Consider the following 27,898-nt stretch of genomic DNA (forward strand, 5'->3'; position numbering starts at 1 on the left):
GTTTTTCTATTCAGCAGAGTTCATGCAAGGTAACACGCTGTTCTTCTTTAACCACCTACAGAACACATGCTCACCGTCAGGGGTTAAACTGAGCTGGAGCACAGCTTTGGTTTATGTGCACGCCAAGCAGAGCTGAGCTTTGTGAACAATCACCTTATGGAAATGTAAATCTTTTATAATAAAATTTACATTTATTAAAGTAAATTCATTTAACAGTTCAGTGTGATAAACTGCTCTGATAAAACACATAGACTACTATCCCTCCTCTTTCTGTTCTGTTACTATGTAACTTGGGAAGACTGGAGGATACAGAAAAACTTATTCTAAAATATTCTGAGCAACTCGTAGTAAAAAAAAAAAAAAAAATATATATATATATATATATATATATATATATATATATATATATATATATATATATATATATATATATATATATATGAATGACTGCACTGGTTTTATACAAGGTTTTGCACAATGAATTAATAAATCCCAGAACAGGACTTCTCACTATAATGAAAATTTCTGATGGTTTTGTTCAGACTATCAGATACATCCAGTCCATTAGGTGTCAGTATAATGCCTGTTCCATGACAAGAAGAAGAATGACTAGAGGAAATTTCTACACATTTAAAAACTGATAACACCCACAATATGCTCCTTATAATGTGATGTCATTTATCATAACAATTTATCACAATTTACTGGGTAATGTCCAGTACAAATGTTACTGACAATTTCATTCACACATATTACAGCTCCTCCAGAACATTTCTGGCTTAACATGCATGTGTGAAAACTGTTGATTATGCTATTAGTTGTCTACATTACTGACTTTTTCTTTTTTAAGTAGCCTAGTTCCAGTAGAGGTGCTTGCATAGCCAGAAAAAAAATTCCTGAGGTATTAAATCAAAGTCGTCTTCCAATTTCACCTGGCTCTGGTCTCCTATTGATCTAGTCAATCAGCGATGAGGTTTCATGCACAAATTTTGCTTTAATTTTGCCCTAGCTACAAGGCTAGAAGCTAAATGTCTGTTAAATGGACAAATGTCCCAAGGCTAAAACAATATAAGCAATCTTAAAACCTGGATTATTGCCTAAAACTATCATACAGTCTCTACAAAAAACCCTCGTAAGTAAGACTAGTCAGGATTACAGTTCAAAATTATAATTCCTGTGCAATAGCTTCAGTTGCCTTTTAGCATGTTTGTAACCGTGCAAAAAAAAAAGAGTAAAACTAATATCTATACATGCTAAGAAAGTGTGTGTTCTCTATATTATTGGCTATGTATGACTGAAGTAAGGCTACCCCAACTTATAAATCCCAGTGTAATGTGGTAGAATCAAGTCTGCACATTTCCCCTTACACGTATTATAGTCAAACACCTGAGAAAATGTTTAAAAGCTCAAGTTAGCTTCTTTACTTTTGCTAGTTACAAAGCTATTGTAATCAACAGAAACAGTGCAGACCTGCAGACATAGTCAGCTTTGCAGGTTCTCATTAGAGAGAGGCAGGTGGGCTTCTCTGGACTTTCGTAGGAACAGCTTGGGACGATGGTCTGCCTGCGTCTCTCAGAGCAGGCCATGTCGCTGCAGGGGCAGAAGAGTAGTTCGTGGGTGTGTTCGGCCGGGACCCTGTCGAAGAACCTCCGCAGGGCTTTGTTGCAGCGAGAGCGGTTACACAGGCCGGATTTTCCAGCTGGTTTAATACATGCTGACACATACTCAGTGCGTAACTTCTGACATAGGTCATCCACATTACAGGCCTTAGCTGCATCCAGACAACGGTTCACAGTGGACATCCCCAGCTCTGAGTCTGTAGAACAAAAAAGAGAGGGGTAGCAGTCTCAGAAAAGAATCAATAAACTGTAACTAGAGTAGCACCACGAAGATTGTGCCTTTTAATTTGGCAAGGCAAAGACAATTTATGTAGCACATACTAAACAAAAATGGCAATCAAATCTATGAATATTGATATTGGAAAATATTGTTGTCAAATCAATTCTAATTTTGAAGTTAGACAAAGTAAGTTAAATAACACTGTAATATTTATATGACTATATTACTGTATTATATGACTATAATATTCTGTTGCAATACATTTGTTCATTCATTCATTTATTCATTAATTCATTCATTCAATTTCTATTGCTGCTTCATCCTGACCATATATCAGTCCTGATTATGGTTGCACTTTACATAAAACAGAAACGCACATTGGGCATAACACAATCACTCAGTGACTAACACACACCTGTGGACAATTTCACACACTCACCCAGTCACTCATACACTCAGACATGTGGACAGTTTCTCACAGCAAATCCACCAACCAACATGAAAATGTATATAGAGCTAGAAGAAACCCACACAAACACAAGGAAAACACACCAAATGTCTTACTGTCACTCAAGGAGACAATAATATAGTTGATTCCCTGAAAAAGTTTAATTTGTACAATTTTAGATTGTGTAAATACAGATATACATTTTTTTTCCCAAGTTAATACATAAGTTATATTTTGGTCTTAAAGCATTGTTGTATGTTACATTTACACAGCACGATTCTATGCAGTACCTTCTATATTTTTATTACACAGTGTGTGATGAGAAATCCACAGCAATTAGTCGCAGAAATTAAATTACTCGTGAACTCAAGATGACCTTTGGAGCTGACATTATGGTCTATTGACACAAACACAGGGTGACTTTGGGTCATGTTTTTGTGCTTTGGCTACAATCTGGAAAGAAAATCTGGAAAAATCATTTGATTCGAGAGATCCTTCCACGTCTTCACCAGACAGTGAATAAAGGGAAGGTCAGTGAAACCTGAGGGAAATGAAAATAATCATCAAATCAATCATCCTCTCCTGTCGCCATCTCTCTCTCTCTCTCTCTCTCTCTCTCTCTCTCTCTCTCTGCTTTTTTCTCTTTTATTACATGCCCTTTGATATGCATCCCTCTCAGTTGGTGAATAGATTTTGGGGCCAAAAATGCAGCCAAAGCCTATCTACGTTATCCGAGGAATCGGCTTTGTCAGTGCTCGCAGAGCTGTGGAAAAAACATGGGCCCTAGAGCTGAGCTTGAATCAAACAAATAGCTTTCATGGAAAGCCTGAATAAAAGGGGGATAATTTAAAGAGATAACATGGTGAAAAGGAAATTGCAAAATAAAGCTAATACATATTTGGTGGCTGTTAAATTTTGCACTTAAATGAAATGTTACAAGAAATCCAGGGCACAAGCACATCTAACTGCACTTAGGGAACTATGGGTGCTTTCATATATATATATTTTCACATTTTACAAGAATGATAATGTGGGGGAACTGAAATGTCTTCTGCTGCCCTTCGGTTTGATTCAGGAGAAAAGAAGCTGAGCCAAATGAATTCATCTGAACTGACCTGGAGGACTCAAAATATGGCAAAATTATTTTCATGACTCTACGGTTGGGTAATTAAAACCATTCCGTTTCAAGGCTAGATAAGCAAATATATTTATTTGTGGATGAGCTGTGGAGGAATATGGAGTTCCAGAATATGTATGTATGACCATGTGCATTTTAGAAGGGATATAATCAGATTATGTGTTGAAGCTCTTTAGTGGCCTTGGGCAGGTGTTTGAACAGACCACTTTCAGAGCCAATAAAAGTCATCCACAAGACAGACAGTCTGGCTATAAAGGATTCTATACTGAATCCTGTGTCTGCTCTCAGGTTGACCCCATATACCCCATTCCCATCACATTCTAACCACTCTCACACCTACACACAGCAAGCCTAAGACTCTTTCCAATCGTCAGTCAACTCCACAGAGAGGCAGATACATGTTGCCTGCTAAGAAGACTCCAGCCCACAACCCAGAGACCAAAAATGCAAATTTGTATGCATAGGTATTTTAACCATATAGCCAACAATTTAAATAGTGTTTGAATATCCAATTGTGAAAATATTTGGAAACACTTTAGTGTGTATTTTTGGACTGTGGGAGGAAACCCACCCAGACACCGGGAGAACACACCAAACTCCTCACAGACAGTCAACCGGAGCGAGTCCTGGTCCTTTCTTAGCTTTATAAATTAACATCAGGGTTTTAAATCTGATGAGAATATCTACTAAACACCAGAGAAGGGAATGCAGCAGTGGAGTAACATGAATTAATCTTGAAAGAATGAAGACCTGTCATGCTGCATTCTGGGTTAGCTGCAGGGTTCTGAAGACCCTAAGAGAAAGAGAATCAATAGTAGTCAATCCTTCTGATGACAAGAGACTGAACAAGCACGTCCATAGCCTCCCAAGAGGGAAAGGGTTGAATCCTTCATAAGTCACAGAGGAGAAACCTGTATGACCATGTCAGGTTTGAAACTTGATCAAAAGCTACACCAAGACTTTGTGCAGCTTCAGACAGAGTGAAGAGCGAGTTCTCAAAGGAGATTGTGAGGTCAATGTAAGGACCAGTAGTCCCCGGGATGTACTGCAGCTCAGTCTTGCTGGGGTTCAGCTTCAAGTAGACTGTCATCCATTAAGGAATGTCAGCCAGCCATGATGAGATGTGAGTGGAAACCTGAGTGTTGGAAGAAAAGGAATTGTCCAGTGTCATCAACCGTACAGTGCTTGAAGAAACCATGAGAACTTATCACCAAAGGAGTGAGTGTAAAGAGAGAACAGAGTAGGTCCCAACACTGAGCCCTCAGGGACGCCAGTGGTAGTCGACATGCAGTAGATGGAGATCCTCTCCATGTTACCTGATAAGCCTGACCATCCTTACTGGATTGGAACTATTTCAACATCAATGTCTATAAATGTTTAATATGAAATGCATTAGCCATAACATTTTGATAAGTAAAACTGACTTAAGCACTTTCTCTACCCTCCATGCGCTTTTGTTTTAGTTCTGGATCAGTGCCCCTCCCTCACCTCATCCCTATCATGTACCAGATCTGGGAGTGGTCATTCATCAGGGTTAACAATTGTTCTCAACTATTCATTTTTCTCCTGCCTGTGTATTAATACTCCTTGTCTTTGTCTGGCATTGTTGCCATTGTTTGTTACCTAGCCAGGTCGATCAGCATCGTTCTTCACTGTGTTAGGCATCAGTAGTTTTAGGGTTCTCATTTTGTGTTCATTTATTATAATCTATTTTTTTGTAACATTGGTTCTAATTTTTGTCATGTCATTGAGGCCACCTTAGGCATGTGTCCTGCCTACATTCATCCTTCATTACAGCAAATCTCCTGAAAAGAATGTAGTATGTAAGGTATATTTCATAGCTCTCCAATGAAAAGCATGTATCTTTAAAAATAGTAACATTAAAGGGGTAGAAACATCTTCCTTAACTTTCAATGGAAGTCAACGTAAAAAGATTTTATACTAAGCAGTTTTAAACCATTTCCATCACAGGGCATAACACACTCACCCGTTCAAATAAGTGGGCAATTACACTTAGACAGTAGAACTAACTACTAGCGCGGTCAAGTTTAATGTGTTAACACTGGAAACTTTAATCACTTTATCAATTTGGCCACAACTTCCTCTCATTATTTACTTATTTACAGGGACTTGTGACGTATTAGTGGATTTATTAGGTGATGTAAAGATAAAGTTGCTACAGATTTCAGAATGTAGATGTCATGCCCTTATTCTGTCTTGTCTGTTGTCCCTGCCATGTGCTCACTTAGTACATGGCTCTGTTTGTTATTGTCCATGTCTCCGCCCTTGTCCCGCCTTTGTTCTGCCTCCTTGTCCGTCCTACTTGTTATCTGTCTCAGGTGTGTCTTGTCTGTGTCATGTATTTAAGTTCCCTTGTCTAGTTCCTGTTTGTTGGTCATTCGTTTCATGTCCCAAGTCATTAGTGTTGCTTCCAGTTTTGCTGTGTCGTGTTGCTCAGTCTGGTCTGTCTGTCTCTGTATTTTCCTAGGTCATGTTATTAAGTCTGTCTGTCGTGTTTGCTCTAGCCCTCTGTGTTTATGTTTAGCTTATGTGTTTGTTAAGATTTCTAGGTCTCTGTTAAGTATTTCTGTCTAGTTCTTTGTCTTAGCTTAGCATCTTTAGCTCTTTCTGTTTAGGTTTCTGTTTATCTCTGTGTCCAGGTTTGTCTATTTAGTTCTATGTCTAGGTTGAGTCTGTTTCTCTGTCTGTTTAGCTCCCTCTAGGTTTCTCTGTCCTGTTCCCTCTCTATCTGTCAAAGTCTCTCTGTCTTATATCATGTCAAGTTATCTAAGTCTGGCTCTGGTTTATTATTATCTTGTGTTTCAATAAAGTCACTGTTTTAGCAAGTGCATCAGCCTCCGTCAGTTCGCCCTGCGATCCTGGCAGTAGATTACATTATTTGTATGCTGAAATATGGATTAAATATTTTAAATAACTTTCAGTCTTATTCTCTCTCACACACACACATGCATATGTATATGTGCACTCTCTGTGTTTGTGTTATGTACACACACACACACACAAAAAAAAAAACAGAGAGCGCACACAAACAGTATGTTTTTACTCATGCCTGGCTTAATCCATTCATTTATAAAGTTGTTGAAGCTTTATCATCTGTGCTGTGAGCTGCACACTGCAATTTCAGCAAGTTTATTTTGCTGAAATGTTAATAAATTAAAAAGAATGTTTTCCTCTAACCTGCTTGTCATGCATACCACTCTATACATTAATTTGTTTTTTTCTCCCTTTCAAAAAAAAAAAAAAAGAAAATAATCAAGTAATCAAGGTTAATCACAATGTCCTGGTGATTATCATGATTCAGGTTTTTAATTAACTGACACCTCTACTAACAACAGTGTTTTCTGGGCTGTGGATGGAAACCAGAGCACCTGGGAACTCATGCAGACACAGTAAGAAAACACACCAATCTCCAGTCACCCGGGGCAGGGACTGAACCCAGCACCCCTCGATCTGAGGTGTGTGGTTGTGACACTACTTTCAGCATCACTGTGCTACCCACAGAATATACATCCCACTTTTACTAGAGGTCTTTGAGCTACGCAATAAAATAAATAAATAAATATGTGCTTGAAAACAAGTGTATGAAGATCTCTTTAAAGCCTTAAAGAGTCTTTCCATAATGAAAGTGTTCTTTACAAGTGTAATATTTCTCTTAGAATTTTACATTATATGGAGGTAATTTCAAACATCAGAAATTCACACTCAAATGTATTATTCACACAACTTTCCCTTAAATGTCTTTTTAGGCCTCACACAAACAGCTCAAATGCATGAAAATCAACCCTCTGAGAAAACTAGTCGTATGTTTACATCTGAATTCTGGATTATTATTCCCCTTAAATGAGTAGTCAAGCATGCAGGACTTCAGAGCTAAAGCTAATCAGAGAACTTCTAAAAAAATAGCACTCCTTTCTACAAGAGAGCTTTTTACATAATTGCATGCCCTGTTTGGAAAGGTAGCTTAGGAATGTGTCTTTAAATATGGACCTCATTTACATTCGTTTTCTTAGAAAGTAATTAGGCAATTGCATAATGACTGAAAGCTGGCTCTGCGAAGGTGTCTCAGACTTTGTTGTATTTTTCAAATATCACCAGATCTTAGAGAACTGTTAGAACTTTACAAAGTTGAACAGCAGCTAATTATGCAATGCCAGTCTACAGTGTATCTATAAATATTCCCACTATTGTTCTGTGCCTGGGGCCTCTCTCTGTGTAGGATTTCTTGCTTAAGCAAGTAACTTTAAAGTAATCATTGATTTTCTGTCTCACGATGGTCGCTCACATGTACTTTATCAACACAACTTATGTTTTAAACAGAGCAGGTTAGTGTTCAATATTTCTGATTATAAACAGCTCTTGGACCAATTAGGAATAGTCTTCTAACCCATCAGGGACAGTCTTCTGACCAGTCACTTTTCACACTGGTCACGCTGTGTGAAAATTCAATGAGAGAAATTTTCTAAATTACTTGGAGTAAAATCCTTTTACATTTATTTTAATTGAAGGATTTTCTCAAGTTACTATTTTCGAGATACATATTTTTCTTTAGACAGTGATGATTAACAACATTGTGAGACCCTCTGGTCCAAAATTATAATCATGTTCCAAGAGTACGATTAGGAGGACTCTTTTATGGGGGTTTTCCCATACAGGGATTATGCTTAGTCCTGGACTACCTCATCCTTTCAATGGAAAATCTCCATTCAGCATGCTGTGTAGTCTAGGACTAGACGTAATCCCTATCTGGGAAACCACCTATTGCTGTTAAATTGTGTTCTTCTTCCCCAAGCTTAGAAATGAACCCTAGCCCCCTGTGTGGAAAAACCATCTTTATTATGCCACATGCTGTATGGGGTCCTGCATGTGTATTTTGTCTTGCTATTTATGTTTGGGTTATCCTAAGAAATAAGCCACTATTTTTCTATTGTCATACACATATGTAAATGTGCAATAACATAAGTGGACGACTGATACACTGGCTGGTATTATATTATGTGATAACAATTCTCAACAAATTGTTACATTCTCAATGAATAGTAGGTCTGTGTCACCACTACTAGGCTCTGTGGATCAGACCTCTGTTCTCAAAAACTCAGGCAATTAATAACACTAATTAAGGTATTGTCAACTCATATAAAAGCACCTGAGACACTAATTGGGGGTGATTTTAATCTTGCCTGTCTCTGCTGATATGTTGGATTTGTTGATCTTTGCCTTTTGCAGCTAGTAGCTTCTCTCAGGGCAAGGTCCTTTAGTTAAATATGACTGGAATATTATATGAAAATTAAGCCTTTTATTTATTTTGTACCCTCTAATTTGGCACTGAACAAAAAAAAACATTCAATTGAATTTGCATGGTGTAAATGTGTCAAGTGGTTGCACATGAATAAAATGCTTTACTTCAACACAATCCCTGCCAAAAAATGAATCTGAAAGATGACTGATGTGTTATTACACATTCTGTTTGTGTGCACCCGCTTGACACATCTGCATCATGCAAATGACTATTTTTTCCTGGGTATATTAATGAAAAATCCAAATGGAATCCACCAAGGCATTGACCTACACTTGCTCACTCAATCCAATGCATTTTGATGTACCTCATGCAACTGTGTACACTGAATCCACATTAATTATATACATTATATATGATCCGAGTGATAAAAACGTTGTGTTCAGTACCTAGGAAGTAAAAAATTATTATTATTTAATATAATTTCGTAAAATACGCAGCAAGGCAGCAAGCATACAGATAATTTTAACTCAAATGATCAATATGTCATTTACAACAAAACAAGTAGTACAAATTTTCATTCTATAAAATGACATTCATATATGATGAGTAAATTATTGTCCCTAAAAGAACCAGTTCATGCTCCACAGTGTGTGTCCCCTGTATGGAGGCAACCATGTTTAAATTAGGTTTAGTAAATAATAATTTATATATCCAATCTACTAGGTGTTAGTTTCATAACATGGAGAAAATAACTGAAGAAACTGATTGCTCTTTTCTTTATTTTTTCCTACATGGATCTAAACATTTCCCTCATGCCAGCTGGAACTCAGATACACTTGACAATCATATGACTTTCAGAGGATAATTTGCTAAGGATTTGAAAGTATTTAGATGGTTTTTAGTGGGGCTTCCAAATCAGGAGGGAGCCTACTGATCCATGGCAGGCTTTATGCGGATTGTATGCGGACAGTAACAATGGGGCATCTTCTCTTAACATACTGTGAGAAATACAACTTGCAATGTGTTAGTAGACAGATAAAAGAAAGACATGTCAAGAAGTCAGATGAATCCCATAAAAGATTTTGTGTGGCGGAGCCCAAAACAAAAGCATTACATCTATACTTGGTGTACTCTACTGTTAATGCATCTGTCTGATTGTACTTTAATTACATCTACTTCACTGTTTTTTTTGTTCAATCCCAGCCCTCACAATCCTGAGCGAGTTTAACAACACATTCCAGCTGCCCATTACCTAGTCCAGGTATTTCAGAAGAGAACATGGTGTTGCTGCCTGGAGAACAAGGTATGCACTTTAGCACAAATGCTCTTTAAACTGCACTTTTCTTCTGCTGAAAGTACACTGTTCGTTTGTGATCTATTTGTGAAATAGGTAGCTTCTAATATGCAAGGTGCTTTTAATAGCTTACAGAACTGTCCAGTTACCATAGCTCTCGCTTTCAGCCAGAAAGATCAGACGCAGGTACGCTTCTATTTACAAGGCAATTTTTGTCAAGTGTCTCCTCTTTGTCAAGTGTCTCTGCCCCTTCTTTGTATTTTCTCACTAAATGTTAGGCCAGCACTTGGCCTTTTGTTCACTGTTCTATGTGTAGTGCCAGAACTAGGTCAATACTCATTTTATTTTCAGGCTTTATGTTTTTGGAACAGCATAAATAATGGAGAGAACCTGGGCAATATAAATCTGGGCAGAGAAAGCACTGGAAATCCTCCATGTGAAATAGCCCAGGAAAAAATGCAACTCCTTAAATAAATAACTGAAAGTTTTTTTTATTGATTACACACCTGAGTGGTTATCTGTAAATATATTTGCAAAAACTGACTTAAGTCATGGAACTAACATCTCTGCTAGACACGATTTGACAATATGTGGCTATTTTTTTAAAGTCAGTCACTTTATTCATTAGTACATTCATTGATTCATTCACCTTCTGTTACTGCTTCATCCATATTAGTGTCAAAGTTGGCCCAATGCATTACTCAAGATCCTTGAGCACAAGGCAGGACCACACCCTTGGTGCAGGGCACAAGTCCACTGCCAGGCAACACACACTCACCGAGGCATTCTGAAACTTACACCATTTCACATAACCACTCCACCTACCATCATTGTGCATTAGGATTGTGGGTGGAAACTGGAGCACCTGGGGGAAACCCACATAGACACAGGGAGAACACACCTCACAGATAATGACCCAAAGTGAGGATGGAACAAAGACCCAGGACACAACCCATTGCATCACCATGCTGCTTCTCAGTTTCCACACATGATTAAAATAACCCAATAAAAATGCTTAAGAAGATGGCACATATTAAATCACTGTCCGAATGAATACACAGAGCAAGAATTTTCCAGCCCAAAGCATCACGTCTAACATGAGAGCCAGACAGTCATAATGTTTTGACTCATTTGTAGGTTATTCTATAATTGCATACATCTTACCTGCAGTGATGGAGGCTAGACGGACATAGTCATAGGCTTTCTCCACTGCTTCGTATGGATAACTCTCCACCAGATTTAGCCCTGAAACAGACAAGACAGTACTTTTCCAAAGCCTTCAAACACCGGCTAATTAAAGCAGTGGACTGAGTCACGCCCATAGTTTATATACAATACGCCAGGGGTTTCCAAAACTTTTTCTGCAGTGCCCCCTAAATTTTGATGTTCCTAACTCTTACACACACATAAAAACCTTTTGCTTCTAGACTCCACTGTAATTTATTTCAAACAATTCGTACAAAACAATTTTTTGAACAAAACAAAGTGAAAAAATCACCTCTACGGTGGAATTATAACAAGTGGGAAACATTGATGTATTCCCCTCCACACCTGCAATAGCACCATGCATCCCATGCACCACTTTGGGAACCACTGCAGTACTCAATATTCATCTCATTTGCACATCAGTAAAACTGTGTTTTAATGAAGCAAGTTACTAAAAACAATATTGTCTGTAATTCTTATATGTAATATGTAATAACTTCCAGGCTTGCAATGTGACTGGCCTAGAGACATTCTCAGCGCTAATATCTCAGTAAGGGCACTCTGATTTTAACCACTTGGAGATGTATGGGGGGTGGGGGTGGGGGGTATTTGAACAGTGGCCAAATGTAACAATATACAATACTGAATGTAAAGATAACATGACTAAAATAACTGAAGGCTTCTAGATGTTTTTATTCAGTTAGAATGCTGATACAAATCTCACCGTGTATTCCTGACTGGTGAAGACTCCAGTATATACTGAGGCAGTTCTTCTCCCTTTTCATGCCCCGTCTGCATTGGCAGCCGTGCAGGGGGCTAGAGAGTAGAGCCGACACAGCATTGGCACACTGGCTCCGGGCCCCGGGGCCTAGCTTCACACTGCCGTCTCCGGCCACACACTGCCGCAGGGTCCTGAGACGAGGGCTGCAGCTTTCATCACTGGAGCATGAGTCCCCTGCCAGCAGACAGTCTCTACCAGCATACAGCAGTACCTGCAGAGCTGCACAAAAACACATTCAGAGAAGAGTGTAACAAAAATGACATTTCAAGGTCAAAGCCATGGCTTCAACAAAAAATTTTATCCACTAAGTGCAGTTAATCTGCCAAGACATATTTGGTGTCTGAATTTTGCTTTGTTAACTGTATTGAAAGCCCCAAACCCAATGTAGCTAACATTTCATGGAACATACAGTTCCTGTGGAAAGGTTAGGACACCTCTAGGCAAACTACTTGTTTTGTTGACTTTCTAAATGAACATATGTACACATACTTAGCAAAGAACACTGTTCTGAAAATTGGTCATGTTATAATTAGCACTAGTAAATATGCAATGGACTGAAACCCTGTCCAGGGTGTGTTCATGCCTTGCACCCAATGATTCCTGGTAGGCTCTGGACAAATGGTAACATTGATGAGGATGAAGTTACATAAAATGAATGAATAAATGAATGAACAAATGAATGAGATTTCAATATATGCCATTTGGAAGACACTTTGCAGAGTCAAGCGGTATTATAGTGTTATAGTTCATTGATTTTAAGGCAGCATGTTTTCCATTGCAATGGCTCTTTAATGGTGCAACCATGTTTACAAAGATGGTAATGTTGCCTTCAAGATCTCCTTTTAAATTCTTATTTACAAAGTGTTGTAATTACAGCATGACATTCATTCGATTTATTATGCCTTTAAAAACATGAAGCCAATAGGACACAGTCAGTGAGTAATTTTTTTTTTATCCTGTTAGAATTAGTGAATCACAAAGCATAGAGCTATTTATTTATTTATTTGTTAGTTTATTTATGCATATTGCTTTGGTTTTCAAAAATCTGCAAGTTGTGTACAAAATACATACATGGTGATGGTGTTCAAGTGCACTCAAATGTCTGAAAGGTCTGAGAGATCCAATGACTGTGGATACATCATCACACACCTGCCTAAATTGTGTTAAGTTGTGTTAAGTAATCTTAAAAATATATCTTTATGTGGTTTCCAAATCTAAAACTTGTCAATACAAGTGGGAAACCAGTAAGATCCATAGTTAAACACAGTAGTAAACAATCTTGAACCAGAATTTTGCTCATTGTTTGAAAGTTATTAGACAACAGCATGCAAGACTGTATAAGCAAGCAAAAAGCAATACATTTGCAAGAGAACTTCATGGAGTGAGGCAAGAGTTTGCTGATTTAAGCAGGCAGCTAGCAAATCTGACAACTACAAGCTTCCATTACTTAGCTACATTAGCCTCATAGCTCCAGTACAAGTCTAATGAAGCAAGCTGCAGACACCAAACATGTCTTGGCTGATCGAGTGTGTTTAGGAGAGGAGAAAATTGTGTAAATTTGGTTTTTGCCGGAACAATTGCTTTAGGCCTGCTGTGGTACAATTAAAGCCCTTTTAAAAATCTTTTTGCTCTGCATGTCAGTGTTAAAAAAAAAGGAGAGATTCAGCCAAGACTACCACCATTATGTACAAAGAGTAATAGCCAGTAAAATGCAGCTACTCTTGTTCAAAGGAAATGACTGGTCTTTTCTAAATCTGACTGACACCTTCTTTAATGGCTAGGTGAGGGATTAGCCTTAGCACTTTTCTAGCATTTTCTTTGCATCGGTAAAGTATGTTTTTTGCTTGCAGTTTTGTCAAGCAAAAATTCCATAAAATGCCTCTCTGCATCAGTTGTTAACTTTTGCTGTTTTTGATGTTAAGTTAGCTAATGGGCATCCAACTGTGTCAGTGAAAGCTTTTGCGAACACTGTACTTTAACTATATTTAGAGTATGTATTGCGTAAGTTTTCAAGTTGATTTAACAAATTCTCAGACTGTTGGGAAAATTAAAATAGCGCCGAGTTTCTTCGAACATGCTGAGCCGTGAATCCTGGAGATTTGAACTTGACTTCGCTGTGAGAGCCAGTTTTAATGCATTCTAATGACATTCACGACAGCGCGCAAGACAATAGCTTGTTCCTGAAGCGAGGCAGAAAATACTAAGTAACTAGAGGCTGGAACACAATCTCTCGGCTCGTAAATTTAATTGCATTGGAAAAGAGCTCTGGGCAAGGTTCAGACAAAAACGACAAGTGTGTGTTGTTTTGAACAGATTTATGCATGTGGTGCAGTTTTCAACCTATGACTCTGTCAGAAAGCATCATCCCTGTACATTCATATTTCTAGACTGTTTGTTGGAGAGGTAGGGGGGAGGGAAAGGGTTTTGAGCTTTTCAGAACCATCCCACTGAGAATGCAACATGGCACTTCATCCAGCGGTGAGTCTGCATTGATAGCTCAATGTTTTCCGACACATCTGGGGAATGACATAACTGAGTACATCGAGTAAAGTCACAGAAGTTCTGACAGACGAGCCATATGCAGGCGTTTGCGCGGAGGCCGGCTACCATGACGACACATGAGAATAAGTGAAGATGACAGGAGGCACAATGAGCCTTTCCTTGTATCTTGCCAGAGCATTGTTCAGCATCAGAAACTGCACAGGAGAAGGAGTGGGATAAATGTGTTTGATACAAAAAGCTGCACAGCAATGCTCGAATCAGACTGAGCACAACAGAAGACAATGCATTATTTAGATCATAGACATTTTCTCCATTCTCTTTCCTCCACTACAAGGCATATAAATGAGGTAGGGCCCACCCCTCCCACTTTCACCATATTTCCACGTGTCCAATTTAAGTGCAGCCGTTTGTTTATTAGAGCACTCTGCTAATTGCTGGTCATGAGGAAGAGACGAAGCATTGTTGAAGAGGGAAATGGGAGAAAAGGCCTCTTCGTTAAGTGATGATGGGTCCTCCAGTTTTGTCTTCTCAAACGCGGCGGGATGATAATTGCCACATTAATGACTGTGAATGTGCACAGTGATTAATGTGATGTGCTTCCTTCATTAGGGAGCAAACCTGTCACTCTCTGCAATCCTGCTTCACTGTGTTACAACTAACGGCATGTTACAGGTGAACAGAGTTAATTGAGCAACCCGAGTTGCAGCTCAATTCTTACTTCACTTCAATACAGCCATCGAGATAACACCTTCATAATGAGATATTCTTGCAAATAATTAACTGCAATGCCTTAAAGTAAGTAGAAGGTAGAAAAAAGGCTTTGTGATGCATTTGGTCTAAATGCAGCGATTTAGTTGCATTGAATTTTGAATGTTTGAATCACTTAGAATAATACACAATAAAATATGCAACTCACTTTTAGCCAATAAAAAAAGAGACTTAAAATATATAATTTATAAAATTGAAGTAAGTGTGTTTGTTGCCCTGTGAAGGACTGGCGCCCCCTCCAGGGTGTATTCCCACCTTGCGCCCAATGATTCCAGGTAGGCTCTGGACCAACCGTGACCCTGAGCTGGATAAGCGCTTACAGATAATGAATGAATGGATAAAATTGAAGTATTGATGTATTGTTTTATATTTTCTAAAATCACCACTGTGGAAACTACTGAGTTCTTTTTGTTAACACACAGTACTGTGCAAAAATGAGAGCCCAAAATTTATTTATTTATTTATTTTATCAAAAAATTTTGCTGAGGTGAAAATTCATTCATAGAAATTGGATGTATTTTCTATATTTTACAATTGGTATAATTTTAATCCCAGATACATTTAGTAATGTTGAGGTCTGGTTTGTAGCTTGTACTTAATACTTGAACTTCAAATGAACAAAATTAAATTAAAAAACTGAGATTTTATTTGCTCTGAATTGTTTTTAAAAAACTTTAATCTTAATGCAGTCAGATCTTCACACCCATAATATTCCAGCACAAAAATAATGATTTATTTCCATTCCATTCAAGAGCAAAAAGGAAAAAAAGGAACAAATTTACATCCACACCAATGCTTTCACAGCCTTCTGGTGGGTCAATGGCAGATGGAGAAGTGAAGCAGTATGAAGCATGTCATATCGAATACCAGATTAAATCAAATCTTTAAAACCTATTGTGACAAGGCCATAGTATTCAAGTCTACTCATGTGAAGAGTTTCGCATTCGACAACTGGCAGTGACCCGTATCCTTCAAAACCCTCTGCTTTATTCTCTGCTAGAATCAGAGATTTGTTGCGCCACCAAAGCTGTACCTGAGGATGAAAGAGGTGGCCAAAAAGGCCACTGCCTTATCAATGTCTACCGCTGTTTGTTTACTTTCATGCCAGTTCTACCAGTCTTCCACATGAAAGCCCTCTATATATCTGCATATGCTGTAGAATCTTAATAAACTGGAGCCTAGGCTTTCCATTGGCAAGACAAAACTTCTAGCTTTATACTTAGAAACACACACAGAAACACACACACACATACACACACAATCAAACTTCTCTAGCCTATCATGAAAACTGCAATGCAAAATTGCTCCTCCAGAGTTGTATTGATCCACAAACTGCCAACAGTTTGCAGAGCGAGGTCCTAAAAGGGGCCAGTGATTGTATGACCACCACAATTTTACAGTCTATGCGGGTACCTTAATCCCAAGTATTATTGACCTCCAATCAGTGGGAGTCCTTTCTGTGGGGCCTGTCCACTCTTTGCCATAACCTGCTGATGGAATATTGACCAAACCCAGGGCTTTACCCAGGGCTTTTTGCTTGGTGGCTGTAAAACACAGGTAAAAAAAAAGTGAGAGCTTGCTTTTTATGTGTTTTATGTTTGTTTTAGAGGACAACAGTGGCACACATATTTTATGATTTTTTTTAGACAAAATAAATGAAACATTCAGAAAATGTTCTATGAAAACTCATGAGAAGTGAAAATGCTGCTCCAGGGTCTGGTAGAATTGTTAGGTGAAAATCGAAATGGTTTTAACATTTTAATCCTTAAGCACATTCTTATACAAGACTATATGAGACTACTCTTACTTAAGTTATTATTGTACTCAAGGGACTATGCCTTAACTTTAGTAAGGGTTTAGTCTACTCCATACATTGGAATCCAATTTCTGCCACTTGAAAACCAAAAAAGTTGTAAGAATGCTTCTAAGAACTATTACTTGGCAACTCATATAATTAGATTTTCTCCTTTTTCATTATTATGTGAAACTAAGCCATAATATATCATAAACATGATTTACTTTATGCCTGTATATGTATGTATAGATTTTCTCAAGTGGCAGAAATGGGCTTCCATGACTCTTCTCAGGGTCAATGGGAGCTACTGCTATGCTTTTATGATTCACACAAATGGCCTATTCATCGTTCAAAACAGTGCATTTTGCCAAAATGAGATGAGACTGGTGAATGACAAGAGTAAGGCCTCTCCCCCCCACCATCATCAACCCAAAAAACATAAATATACAAATCCAAAAACTTGCTGTCAGGAACATCTGGAGGGGCAAATATAAATTTAGCATTGCCTTTGATCACACAAACTTCTCGGATGGACAGATGGTCAGTGGTGGGATTGCAAAGGCAGTCTGAAACCCCAGCCCCTCTCCATTGCAATTTGTGTCCGTTTATGCTGCATTGGCACAAGCCAGAATAGACATCGTACATCATGAATGCAAATGAAGTGCTTGATTTGACATTTCCAATAAGCCTGTCTCAGTGTACCAGTGGGTTTAGCCAATTAGCCATGTCAGTAATCAATTCCTTCAGAGCCCAGCACTAAGTCCTCACTTATCCTAGCACATAAATCAAAGACAGATTAGCTGATCAGTTACCCAGATGCACTGACTTAATGGCCCACTTTAGGAAGGATGAGACTGGAAATGAAAGTTAATGAACTCTGGTAGGATGACACCAACAAAAAGACTTTATACCTCCACAGAAAGCTCCCTGTGAGGGAAATACAGTGATGTTGTTCTACAGTGCTCAATGGCAGATTTATTACTTTCAGTATGCTGCTTCTCTCCTTTTTCTTCTTTACTGTTTAACAGGCCTTGATATACAGCTACCTGCTTTATGGCTTTTGAAGAGTAACACTTCTTTCAGAAGGAACACCTGGGCAGAATCCCTTCAGCGAGGAAGAGAACTGTTTTCGTTATAGACTCTTAAAGGCTTCAGCTGGTGAAGACACTCTGGAAGTATAATTAAAGAATTTACAGTTTCTCCTAAAACTTCTAGCAATGTTACAGAAGGCAAAAAAGTAGTCCTTAATTTTGCCTTTTAAAGCTACACTATGTAGCTTTAAAAGGCAAACCATTTCTCAAGTTTAGACAATTGGCACCCCTCTACTGGTTATATTTTATTGCATGAAAGTGTGAAAACTGTTTTCTGTTTTAGGTTTTGCTATGTTCTCTTTCCCTGTGCAGATCGAGCTTATGATTGTGAGCCTGTCCTAGTTGGAGTATTCAAAGAGAACAGGATCAGAACTTGTGAATAAAAATGTCTTCTGAATTATGGAATAAGATTTGTGTCATAAGTATTGATAGTAAAAAGTGCTTAATGATTATAAGTGCCTATAATTATCTAAACACTATTATTTGATAAAGTGCATCCCATATGACATTGCTTTGTAGACCCTGAATGAACAGAATCTCAGAAAAACCCAGGCCAACAGGCTTCAGTATAATGGCTTTACTCTGACTGCTTCCCCCACGACCCGGACCCAGATAAGCAGCGGACAATGAATGGATTGATGGATAATGGCTGTTTCATATAAGAAAGAATAATCAGTTGAGAAAACTCCTGATTGATTCTTTGACTTTTAAAATAATTTTAGACTATAATCCATATAAATGTGCAGTAAGCATAGAACATTTGAGGACCTTAAACCCTAACTGATAAGCTCATGCATAGCTCCTCAATTTAATTTGGGCATCTCATGTACCGTAAGTCATGTAGTGAGTTAAAATATGCTTAAGTCAAAACTGGGTGAAAAAGAAAAAGTAATGACAGAAAGTTCTTTGAAAAAGTTCATTTGAATTCACCTGTCAGGTGGTAGAGTTGTATACTTTTCTCTGACTTTATCTGAGCTGTCATATTAGTAGTGATATTACTAAGAATAATGAGCTTCTGGAGTTGTTGTTAGCAACTGTCAGCATCATGAGAAATTCAGAGCATGCGACAGCTTTGGCGCACACAGTAAATGACACTGGTTAAAGCTTAAAGAGAGCATGAAATTTGAATGAGAGTGCATTCACACTTCACTTTTGATCTCATTATTTCATGATTCCTTCACTGCTCTTATTAAATCTAAAAAAGGATGGAATTGGTAAGCAGGGCGGGCTAATAATGGCTTTCATGCGAGTGGCTGACCTTTCCCATCGTGCATCGAGCAGAGGGCAGGAACGAGGCCATTACAGGTGTCATCTTTTATTATCTGTTTCTATAAACACATATCCAAGTGAGAGTAGTCAGGCGGCAGATTTAGTCACGATATCAACTGAACAGATTGAATAGATGTGCTTTTCTTTCTCCGGGTCCCTTACAGTATTTTTTCTGTATGTGCAAAGGCTGACAACCAGGCGAAGATTCTTGGCATTAATATGGAAAGAAGCCAATAACATGTTGGAGGGCTCTGAGAAATTAAAACGTAGCACACAGATCCAAGACACAATTAGTCACCAGCCCCCATAAAACTACTTACTGACTTCAAAGGCAAATAGATTGCTCTCGGAATATTTGACACAGCAAAACATTTCACTTTGTTTCCACAAAATGTAGTAATCTCAGCTCACCCAATCTGTATGTAAGACATCAAACAGTTATTTTTCTTGTGTACCACAGATATTGCCCCAAGCAAAGACAGGTCTGCCTGTACAGTAGTGTTTTGATACAGAACCAATTTCCAAAAAATCAGTTGCAGGGGAAATGTGTCCTTCTGTTCCTCTGCACTGCATGTCTATGAAGGGAAAAAAAGAGATATTTTATCAGCTGTTCAAAACACTGAGAAAGTTCACTTAATAACTTTTCTTCCCCCCACCTCTCCACCCACTTGGCTTGCGCTCTGAGATATCATTGTATTAATCGGCCCCCACTCGCAGCTACTTAAGATAGACCCCGATTCCACATACCTCTGTTTTTCCGATTAAAAAAAGGAAAATCTAATAAAACACATACAGGTCCAGGCCTGTCAGTGGCCAAAACAAAGCACATTCCCTGAATAACCTGTTAAAATTCAAAAACGCACACCACCCCTCAACACCACCCCCACCCCAATAAAAAAAAAAAAAAACAGGAGATGCTTAGTCAATGGCAACAACATGCCCCGAATGTTGAATGAGAAAGCTGCTTGTGAAATAAAACAGGATAATTTCTCTTGTTGTGAAGCCAGGTGCTTTTGTTTAGGAGCATGGGCATTCTTTAAACACACAGGAATTATTTCCTTCAGGGGTGCTGAAGCGGAAAAGCAAGGCAAGTTTGCATTTTGCAAAACACTCACACCATTCTGAGCTGAGGGAACAGATGGGGCAGGAACTGGGCAAATGTCCCAAAATGGCTATGGATTCTGGTGTCAAAAAAAGTATCAACTCAAGCACCTTGCAGACATCATCATAACACATGATGGTTGACTCTCTAAAGCAGGGATATGAACTCTGCAGTCCAGCATAGCGTGGTGGGTTTTCTGCTCAAACACAACTGCTAAATTGAGTAATTATCCTTGTATATAGGGCTTTAAAGAAACATAACCATTGGAAATAATTGATGCAAACACAAAGGCAACACTTTGATAAACTCTATGATATGCAGACACACATTAATGAATTCAGCTACAAATCAAACATTCAGCTGTGCACACATAACTTGCATCTCCAATGAACACAAAATATAAAGAGATGCACATGAGCTTTAATCGGCCTGCTCAATGCCCAATGTCAGCTAGAGAGGTTTAAAGTTCCCAAGCATTTGGTGAAATTGTATTCTATATTGTTATGAAGCTCACTTCCAAGCTGGAGAAGGGTTTTTTTATTGTGCAAAAAAAAGAAAATATCATCCAATATCAGTAACTGTGCTCACCAGGGTTTTTGTGGCTCAATGCCATCAAATGCTCAAAGAAATGTCTAAAATATGATATAAATCCTTCCTAGGAGAGCAAAAGCTTATTTTATAAAAAGCAGAAGGTTTTTATGAAGGAACAAGCAGCAGGTCTCACCAAGCTTGGAGAGTGAAGGTTAACATGTGCATCTTCTGACTCAAATAGACCCAACCATATTTCACAGCTCTACATACTTGTAGGAGGGCAACAACTGCCAATGGGCTAGCATCACATTGAGTGTTGGGAGGGGGTGGGGGGGGGGGTGCATCCCATTCACCCAAAGAGTCCAGCAATTTGTTTGCAAAATTGTTTGACATGTCTCTTAGCCAGTCACAACCACTTCCAAACTGTACTTCAGACCAAACTCATCAGAACATTCATTCATTCATTATCTGTAACCGCTTATCCAATTTAGGGTCGCAGTGGGTCCAGAGCCTACCTGGAATCATTGGGCGCAAGGCGGGAATACACCCTGGGGGGGCGTCAGTCCTTCACAGGGCAACACACACAGTCACACATTCACTCACACCTACGGACACTTTTGAGTTGCCAATCCACCTACCAACGTGTGTTTTTGGACTGTGGGAGGAAACCGGAGCACCCGGAGGAAACCCACACGGACACGGGGAGAACACACCAACTCCTCACAGATAGTCACCCGGAGCGGGAATCGAACCCACAACCTCCAGGTCCCTGGAGCTGTGTGACTGCGACACTACCTGCTGCGCCACCGTGCCGCCCCTCACCAGAACATTTATATTTATCACTTTTTGGTGGACATGAGTTTTTTTAATCAATTTTTTTGGGTTAATGCAGAGTTAGATGTTTTGCTCATGGCCTGCCCAAGTCTGCTATGAAGAAGGCCATAGTTTTCCAGCAATAAACCTGCATTAAGAACAGTACCCTTATGCCCAATCCCATTTCACCATGTGCCTTTAACAAAGGGTGTCAATTCTTGCTGGGACAGAGTGGCAGGATTCTTCTGGTATCACTGCAGACTGGCAGTGTTGCATACAGAGTACAGCTAATAGCCTAATAATGAGACAGATCTTTTTTTTTTATTCGTGTTCTGATGAAGTATCAGGGCGGCACAGCAGGTAGTGTCATAGTCACACAGCTCCAGGGACCAGGTGGTTGAGAATCCAAGACCTGCTCCAGGTGACTGTCTGTGAGGAGTTTGGTGTGTTCTCCCCATGTACAAGTGGGTTACCTCTGGGTGCTCCGGTATCCCCCAGAGTCCAAAAACACATGTTGGTAGTTGGATTGGCGACTCAAAAGTGTCCGTAGGTGTGAGTGAATAAGTGAGTGTGTGTCACCCTGCAAAGGATTGGTGCCCCCTCCAGGATGTGTTCCTTTCTTGCGCCCAGTGATTCCAGGTAGGCTCCAGACCCACAGCGATCCTGAACTGAGTAAGCGGTTACAGATAATGAATGACTGAATTAAATAAATATCGGTTTTCTGAAGAGCTGTAATTTTCATAACTCTAACTCAGTTCCAAGTGTAAAGGTGACACTAAAAATACAAAGTAGGGTATAAATAAGCAACGAGTAGTCACTAGGGGGTCATCAAGTTCACACTTGATCAGATGTGTTAGATCAGAGAAATCAGATACTGTGCTAGACACCTTACCAGGATCCTGATTCTAAAGCATGGATTATGCATGAAAAAGCACGGTGTTCCTGAATCTGTGCATTTTGCCGGTGAATTGATGTTTACTCCAGGCAGATTGCTGTTTATTGTGATTTATCAGTGACCGTCACTGGAGGCAGGAGCATGTCAAGCTTGTAATCTGGCACAGAGGCATGCAGGCATGCAGCTTCCCATAACAAACCACACTGGCCGCTGCCCCAGGGGAGCAGCATGAAAAAAAACAAACATTTCAGTATGAAATGCTGCCTTGTTTAGCTTGCAATTGCCTTTGGGGGCCATCCTCAATCTGATAACTTTCATAGCGTCTCAGAAGGGAAGCGTCGACACACATTCACAAATACCTGCACATATTAAGCCAGTGTGTTGCTTGGTTACGTATGGCGAGTGGCGGTAAACAAAAGAAAACATCTGGGCAAAGTTAGATTGGATCTGAGGCTGAATTGTGATTCAAAATGGATGCTAAGATCGCTCAGAACTGCCGAAGAGAAGGCATTCTGTTTGAATGATTTATAACCGGCCGTGATGATGGAGGTATGTGTATGAGGTCACTTGTAGGTCACCGGAAAGGGCTGTGGGACAACATGCAAGCTCAGAAATAATGGCACCTGAGCGTACAGTGCTAGTATCCCGCTCTGAGGAAAAAAAGCAGGACACCAGTCTCTGGCTGCGTCTTCTGAGCCTGTTACACTTTAAAGCACAGCACGCATTCTTATTTATTGACATGGGAGAGTCAGAGGAGAAAACACAAACACACACACACACACACACACGGCGCTAGTGTTTCCAATCTAACTACAATGTCCTTAATCATGCTGCACTGGAATAAATGCCCTTTGCCTGGGAGATTTAATGTGGGTTCCTTTTATCAAACATACACTGCATTCAGTATTTTGTTTTTATTATTATTTAAGATGAATGTTCCAGAGACTAAAAAATCTTTGTCTGTAAACAACAATAAAGAATCCATAAGATAAATTGCTTCCAATTTAAAAACACTGCACTGTGTAATGTGCCAGCATTATTTATTAATTGTTAATGGTTTGTCTCCCCTTGTCACATAACGCTACCAAGCTGGAACAGTGAAGGCTATCATGTGCTTCCTGTAAGTAAAATTACCTCTTACTCAACATCAATGGATGGTTCAGCACACTTGGAGGAGAACACTAACACACACTTCTGCTAACTGATCAATGCATACACTAGCTCTAGAACTAAGAAGTGGCGGAAAGGGAGAAAGGATGATCCTAGTCACCCAGAAACAGCAAGGTCAATAATATTATATGCCCAATAAACAATGGCATGCCTCTCAGCCAGTCATGACCAGTTCTGAACACTATCTCCTCCATCATCACAACAAACCTGCAATGAGAATGATGCTGGCAGGAAATTGTCAAGCTCTATTAAGTTAAAAAATGGTGGAAAGGTGTTGCTTCAGTGACTTTGTGTGTGTTCAGAGGACCCATACATACACAAATTTGTTTCTGTGAATTGTGGGGACATGAAGTTGACTTCCATTCATTTTGTGGTGGCTCACTCTAACCTTATCCAAGCATATGATTAACCTTAACCCCAACATTTACCCCAAACCCCAACCCTCACTCAAATCCTAACACTAAATGTGCCTTTATCTTAAAATATGTCTTCCCATGTTCAAGACTAGCTGTTTTGTTTTGGTTCTCACGCACGCACATGCCTGTGCTTCTAACCCTCCTGGACTATTCTTAATCACACTGGGCTAGAAAAATGCCCTTGGCCAGGTAGGTTTAAATATGCATGTCTTGCACAGTACACAGTTTAAAATTATATCACTCACAAATACATCCTAAAGATTAATAATGCAAATCAATTTCAATTTAAATGTAATTAAATGTGTTCTACCATTCTCTGTGCCCATGTATCAGTCCCTATTTAATAAAGGTATGATGATGGTCATAATAATAAGCATCGCTATTATTTAAGAAAATAAACACTGAAGAATATGCTGTGATAGATATTAGACATTATTTGGAGGAGCTGGTAATTAGAAATTATTTAATGACAAATAATATACTGCAATCATCTATTTATAATATATCCTTGACAATTTTCTTCATTTTATTATAACTTAATGATTACTATAAAATTTTCATTTGAACTCATCTAATATTTCTTTATATTTATACCTTCAAAATATATTTAAGAAATAATCTGTCATTTTCTCATTTTTTTTCTCCAGGGTTGTTCTTCTGATTTCAAAACAGCTATTATACAGACACCATTTATATCAGAGATTCTGTACTAAATCTAATTTAAGCATTGCCACCCCAGTGTGCACATGCCGGGACCCACTCTCTGGAGCATAATCTGGTTCATTCAGGGACTGTCAAGCAATCTGATTCTTCATCTAGTGTGAGTTGTACTTAAGTAACAATATGTATGTGGAAAATTTATACAAATAATACATAATTTTCTGAAAATCATATATTGTGATAGTTCAAATTATTACTTTAAGCTGTAAAATCCATCCATCCATTATCTGTAAGCGCTTATCCAATTTAGGGTCGCGGGGGGTCCAGAGCCTACCTGGAATCATTGGGCGCAAAGCGGGAATACACCCTGGAGGGGACGCCAGTCCCTCACAGGGCAATACAGACACATTCACTCACACACACGGACACTTTCGAGTCGCCAATCCACCTGCAACGTGTGTTTTTGGACTGTGGGAGGAAACCGAAGCACCCGGAGGAAACCCACGCGGACACGGGGAGAACACACCAACTCCTCACAGACAGTCACCCGGAGCGGGAATCGAACCCACAACCTCCAGGCCCCTGGAGCTGTGTGACTGCAACACTACCTGCTGCGCCACCGTGCCGCCAAAAATCAAAAATGTAATTATTGCATTGAATTGCATTAATAACAATTATTTTCTGTCTAAGTAGTTTTAAATTACTGACAATAACTTCAGACTTTTGAGCAGGAATTAAAAATGTCCTTGTCATCTGCTTGAGATGGTTAAGTATTTTTATAGCACACAATAATTATGTCTTGACAGCTTGGTTCATTTTCAAGAGTTAAGGGATGTTCTACGTTTTCACTTGGTTGTATATAATATTTAAAGCCTTCAGAAGCAATTTATTGAATATTTTCAATTTTTTTTCAAAGTCTGCTGTCATGACTTTGACATGTGCTATTCATATTGCTGGTGATTGCATAAGCTTGGTTTTTTATTAAAATAATTTATGGTGCTAAACTAATATTTAAGGCGTGGGTCTATATTAACCGGCACAAATCATACACTTTTCTTGTTTTCTTTTTTTTCCCCAATATTCATGTGACATGTGACATTCTTGTGACATTTGTTTGGCTTTATGAGTAATATATATGTAAATGACATCCTTTCTCATTGAATGTTTTGTATTGTTCCTCTTTCAAAAAGCAGTCCAGGCTGAAACATTCTTTATAATTTCAGAGAAATTAGGCAGAGCTGTGCTGCAGTAGGTTAAATAGACAGATATGTACATGTGCTTGTGTATGTGACACCACAAGACGTATTAATCCATTATGGGCTAATTTGTAGCTTACTTCCCCCATATGGCTTATGAGACCAAAAAGCAAACAGTATATTTGAAAATATTACAGGTGCTGGTCATAAAATTAGAATATCATGAAAAAGTTGATTTATTTCAGTAATTCCATTCAAACAGTGAAACCTTTATATTATACTCATTCATTACACAAAGAATGATATTTTTAACATGTTTATTTCTTTTAATTTAATGATAATAACTGAAAACTAATGAAAACACCAAATTCAGTATCTCAGAAAATTAGAATATTGTGAAAAGGTTCAGTATTGAAGACACCTGGTGCGACACTCTAATCAGTGAATTAACTCAAAACACCTGCAAAGACCTTTAAATGGTCTCTCAGTCTAGTTCTGTAGGATACACAATCATGGGGAAGACTGCTGACTTGACAGACGTCCAAAAGATGACCATTGACACATTACACAAGCAGGGCGAGACACAAAAGGTCATTGCTAAAGAGGCTGGCTGTTCACAGAGCTCTGTGTCCAAGCATATTAACAGAGAGGTGAAGGGAAGGAAAAGATGTGGTAGAAAAAAGTGTAAAAAGCAATAGGGCTAACTGCACCCTGGAGAGGATTGTGAAACAAAACCCATTCAAAAATGTGGGGGAGATTCACAAAGACTGGACTGCAAGTGGATTCAGTGCTTCAAGAACTACCACGGACAGACGTATGCAAGACATGGGTTTCAGCTGTCGCATTCTTTGTGTTAAGCCACTCTTGAACAAGTGACAGTGTCAGAAGCATCTCGTCTGGGCTAAAGACAAAAAGGACTGGACTGCTGTGGAGTGGTCCAAAGTTATGTTCTCTGATAAAAGTAAATTTTGCATTTCCTTTGGAAATCAAGGTCCCAGATTCTGGAGGATGAGAGGAGAGGCACAGAATCCACGTTGAGGTCCAGTGTAAAATTTCCACAGTCAGTGATGGTTTGGGGTGCCATGTCATCTGCTGGTGTTGGTGTTGGTCCACTGTGTTTTCTCAGGCCTATCGACAGTTTGGCTTAAAGTAAAATATATTGTGGATGGCGATAGTGAACTGTGTTTAGACGACTTTGAAACACATAATTTTACACATGTTTTATTTTCCATTTTTCTGGTTATTATTGATTGCTGTAGCTAATACCCAAACTTAACCTTGGATGTTGTACACAGATTTATATTATCTTTAAATATAGCATTTATATTTTCATAAGGGGGATACATTTCTGTAAAAACATGTATTTAGGAAGCAGTCAAATGTCCTTATTGTCCATCTTTCTGGTAACCCCTCTCATAAAATAATAGACAGCAATTGACTGATTGATCTTTTAACCTTTTCACAATAAGACATCATTTGATGAGTGGTTTAAAGCTTTACACACAATGCAAGATTTCAATTAAATAAGGTGAAAAGCAACATTCTAGCCATGAGGCAGGCTAATAGTGAGGAAGTTCTTTTCAGACAGTGAGCATTTATCCCAACTGCTCAATACTCAGATGGGGAAATCTAAGAGAAGGCTTTGAGGAAGGACAAAGTTGGATGCTTAAGCCTGTAGCAAGCTGCATAAGCCACTGTTAACACAGGAGAGGTGCACAAGGCTCGCA

General features: G+C 38.9%; 1 protein-coding gene across 1 annotated transcript in view; it reads right to left on the reverse strand.

Annotated features, from left to right (window-relative positions):
- Window positions 1–27,898, reverse strand: part of gfra4b (GDNF family receptor alpha 4b) — a 73,989-nt gene that overhangs the window by 16,932 nt on the left and 29,159 nt on the right. Inside the window, exons 2-4 of the mRNA XM_066668919.1 lie at window positions 11,907–12,182; window positions 11,141–11,221; window positions 1,471–1,816 (exon numbers count right to left, since the gene is read on the reverse strand). Of these exons, the coding sequence (XP_066525016.1) occupies window positions 1,471–1,816; window positions 11,141–11,221; window positions 11,907–12,182 (703 nt within the window). The remainder of the gene's footprint in view (window positions 1–1,470; window positions 1,817–11,140; window positions 11,222–11,906; window positions 12,183–27,898) is intronic.

Source organism: Hoplias malabaricus, chromosome 4 (assembly GCF_029633855.1).
Source record: "Hoplias malabaricus isolate fHopMal1 chromosome 4, fHopMal1.hap1, whole genome shotgun sequence".
NCBI classification, from domain to species: Eukaryota; Metazoa; Chordata; class Actinopteri; order Characiformes; family Erythrinidae; genus Hoplias; species Hoplias malabaricus.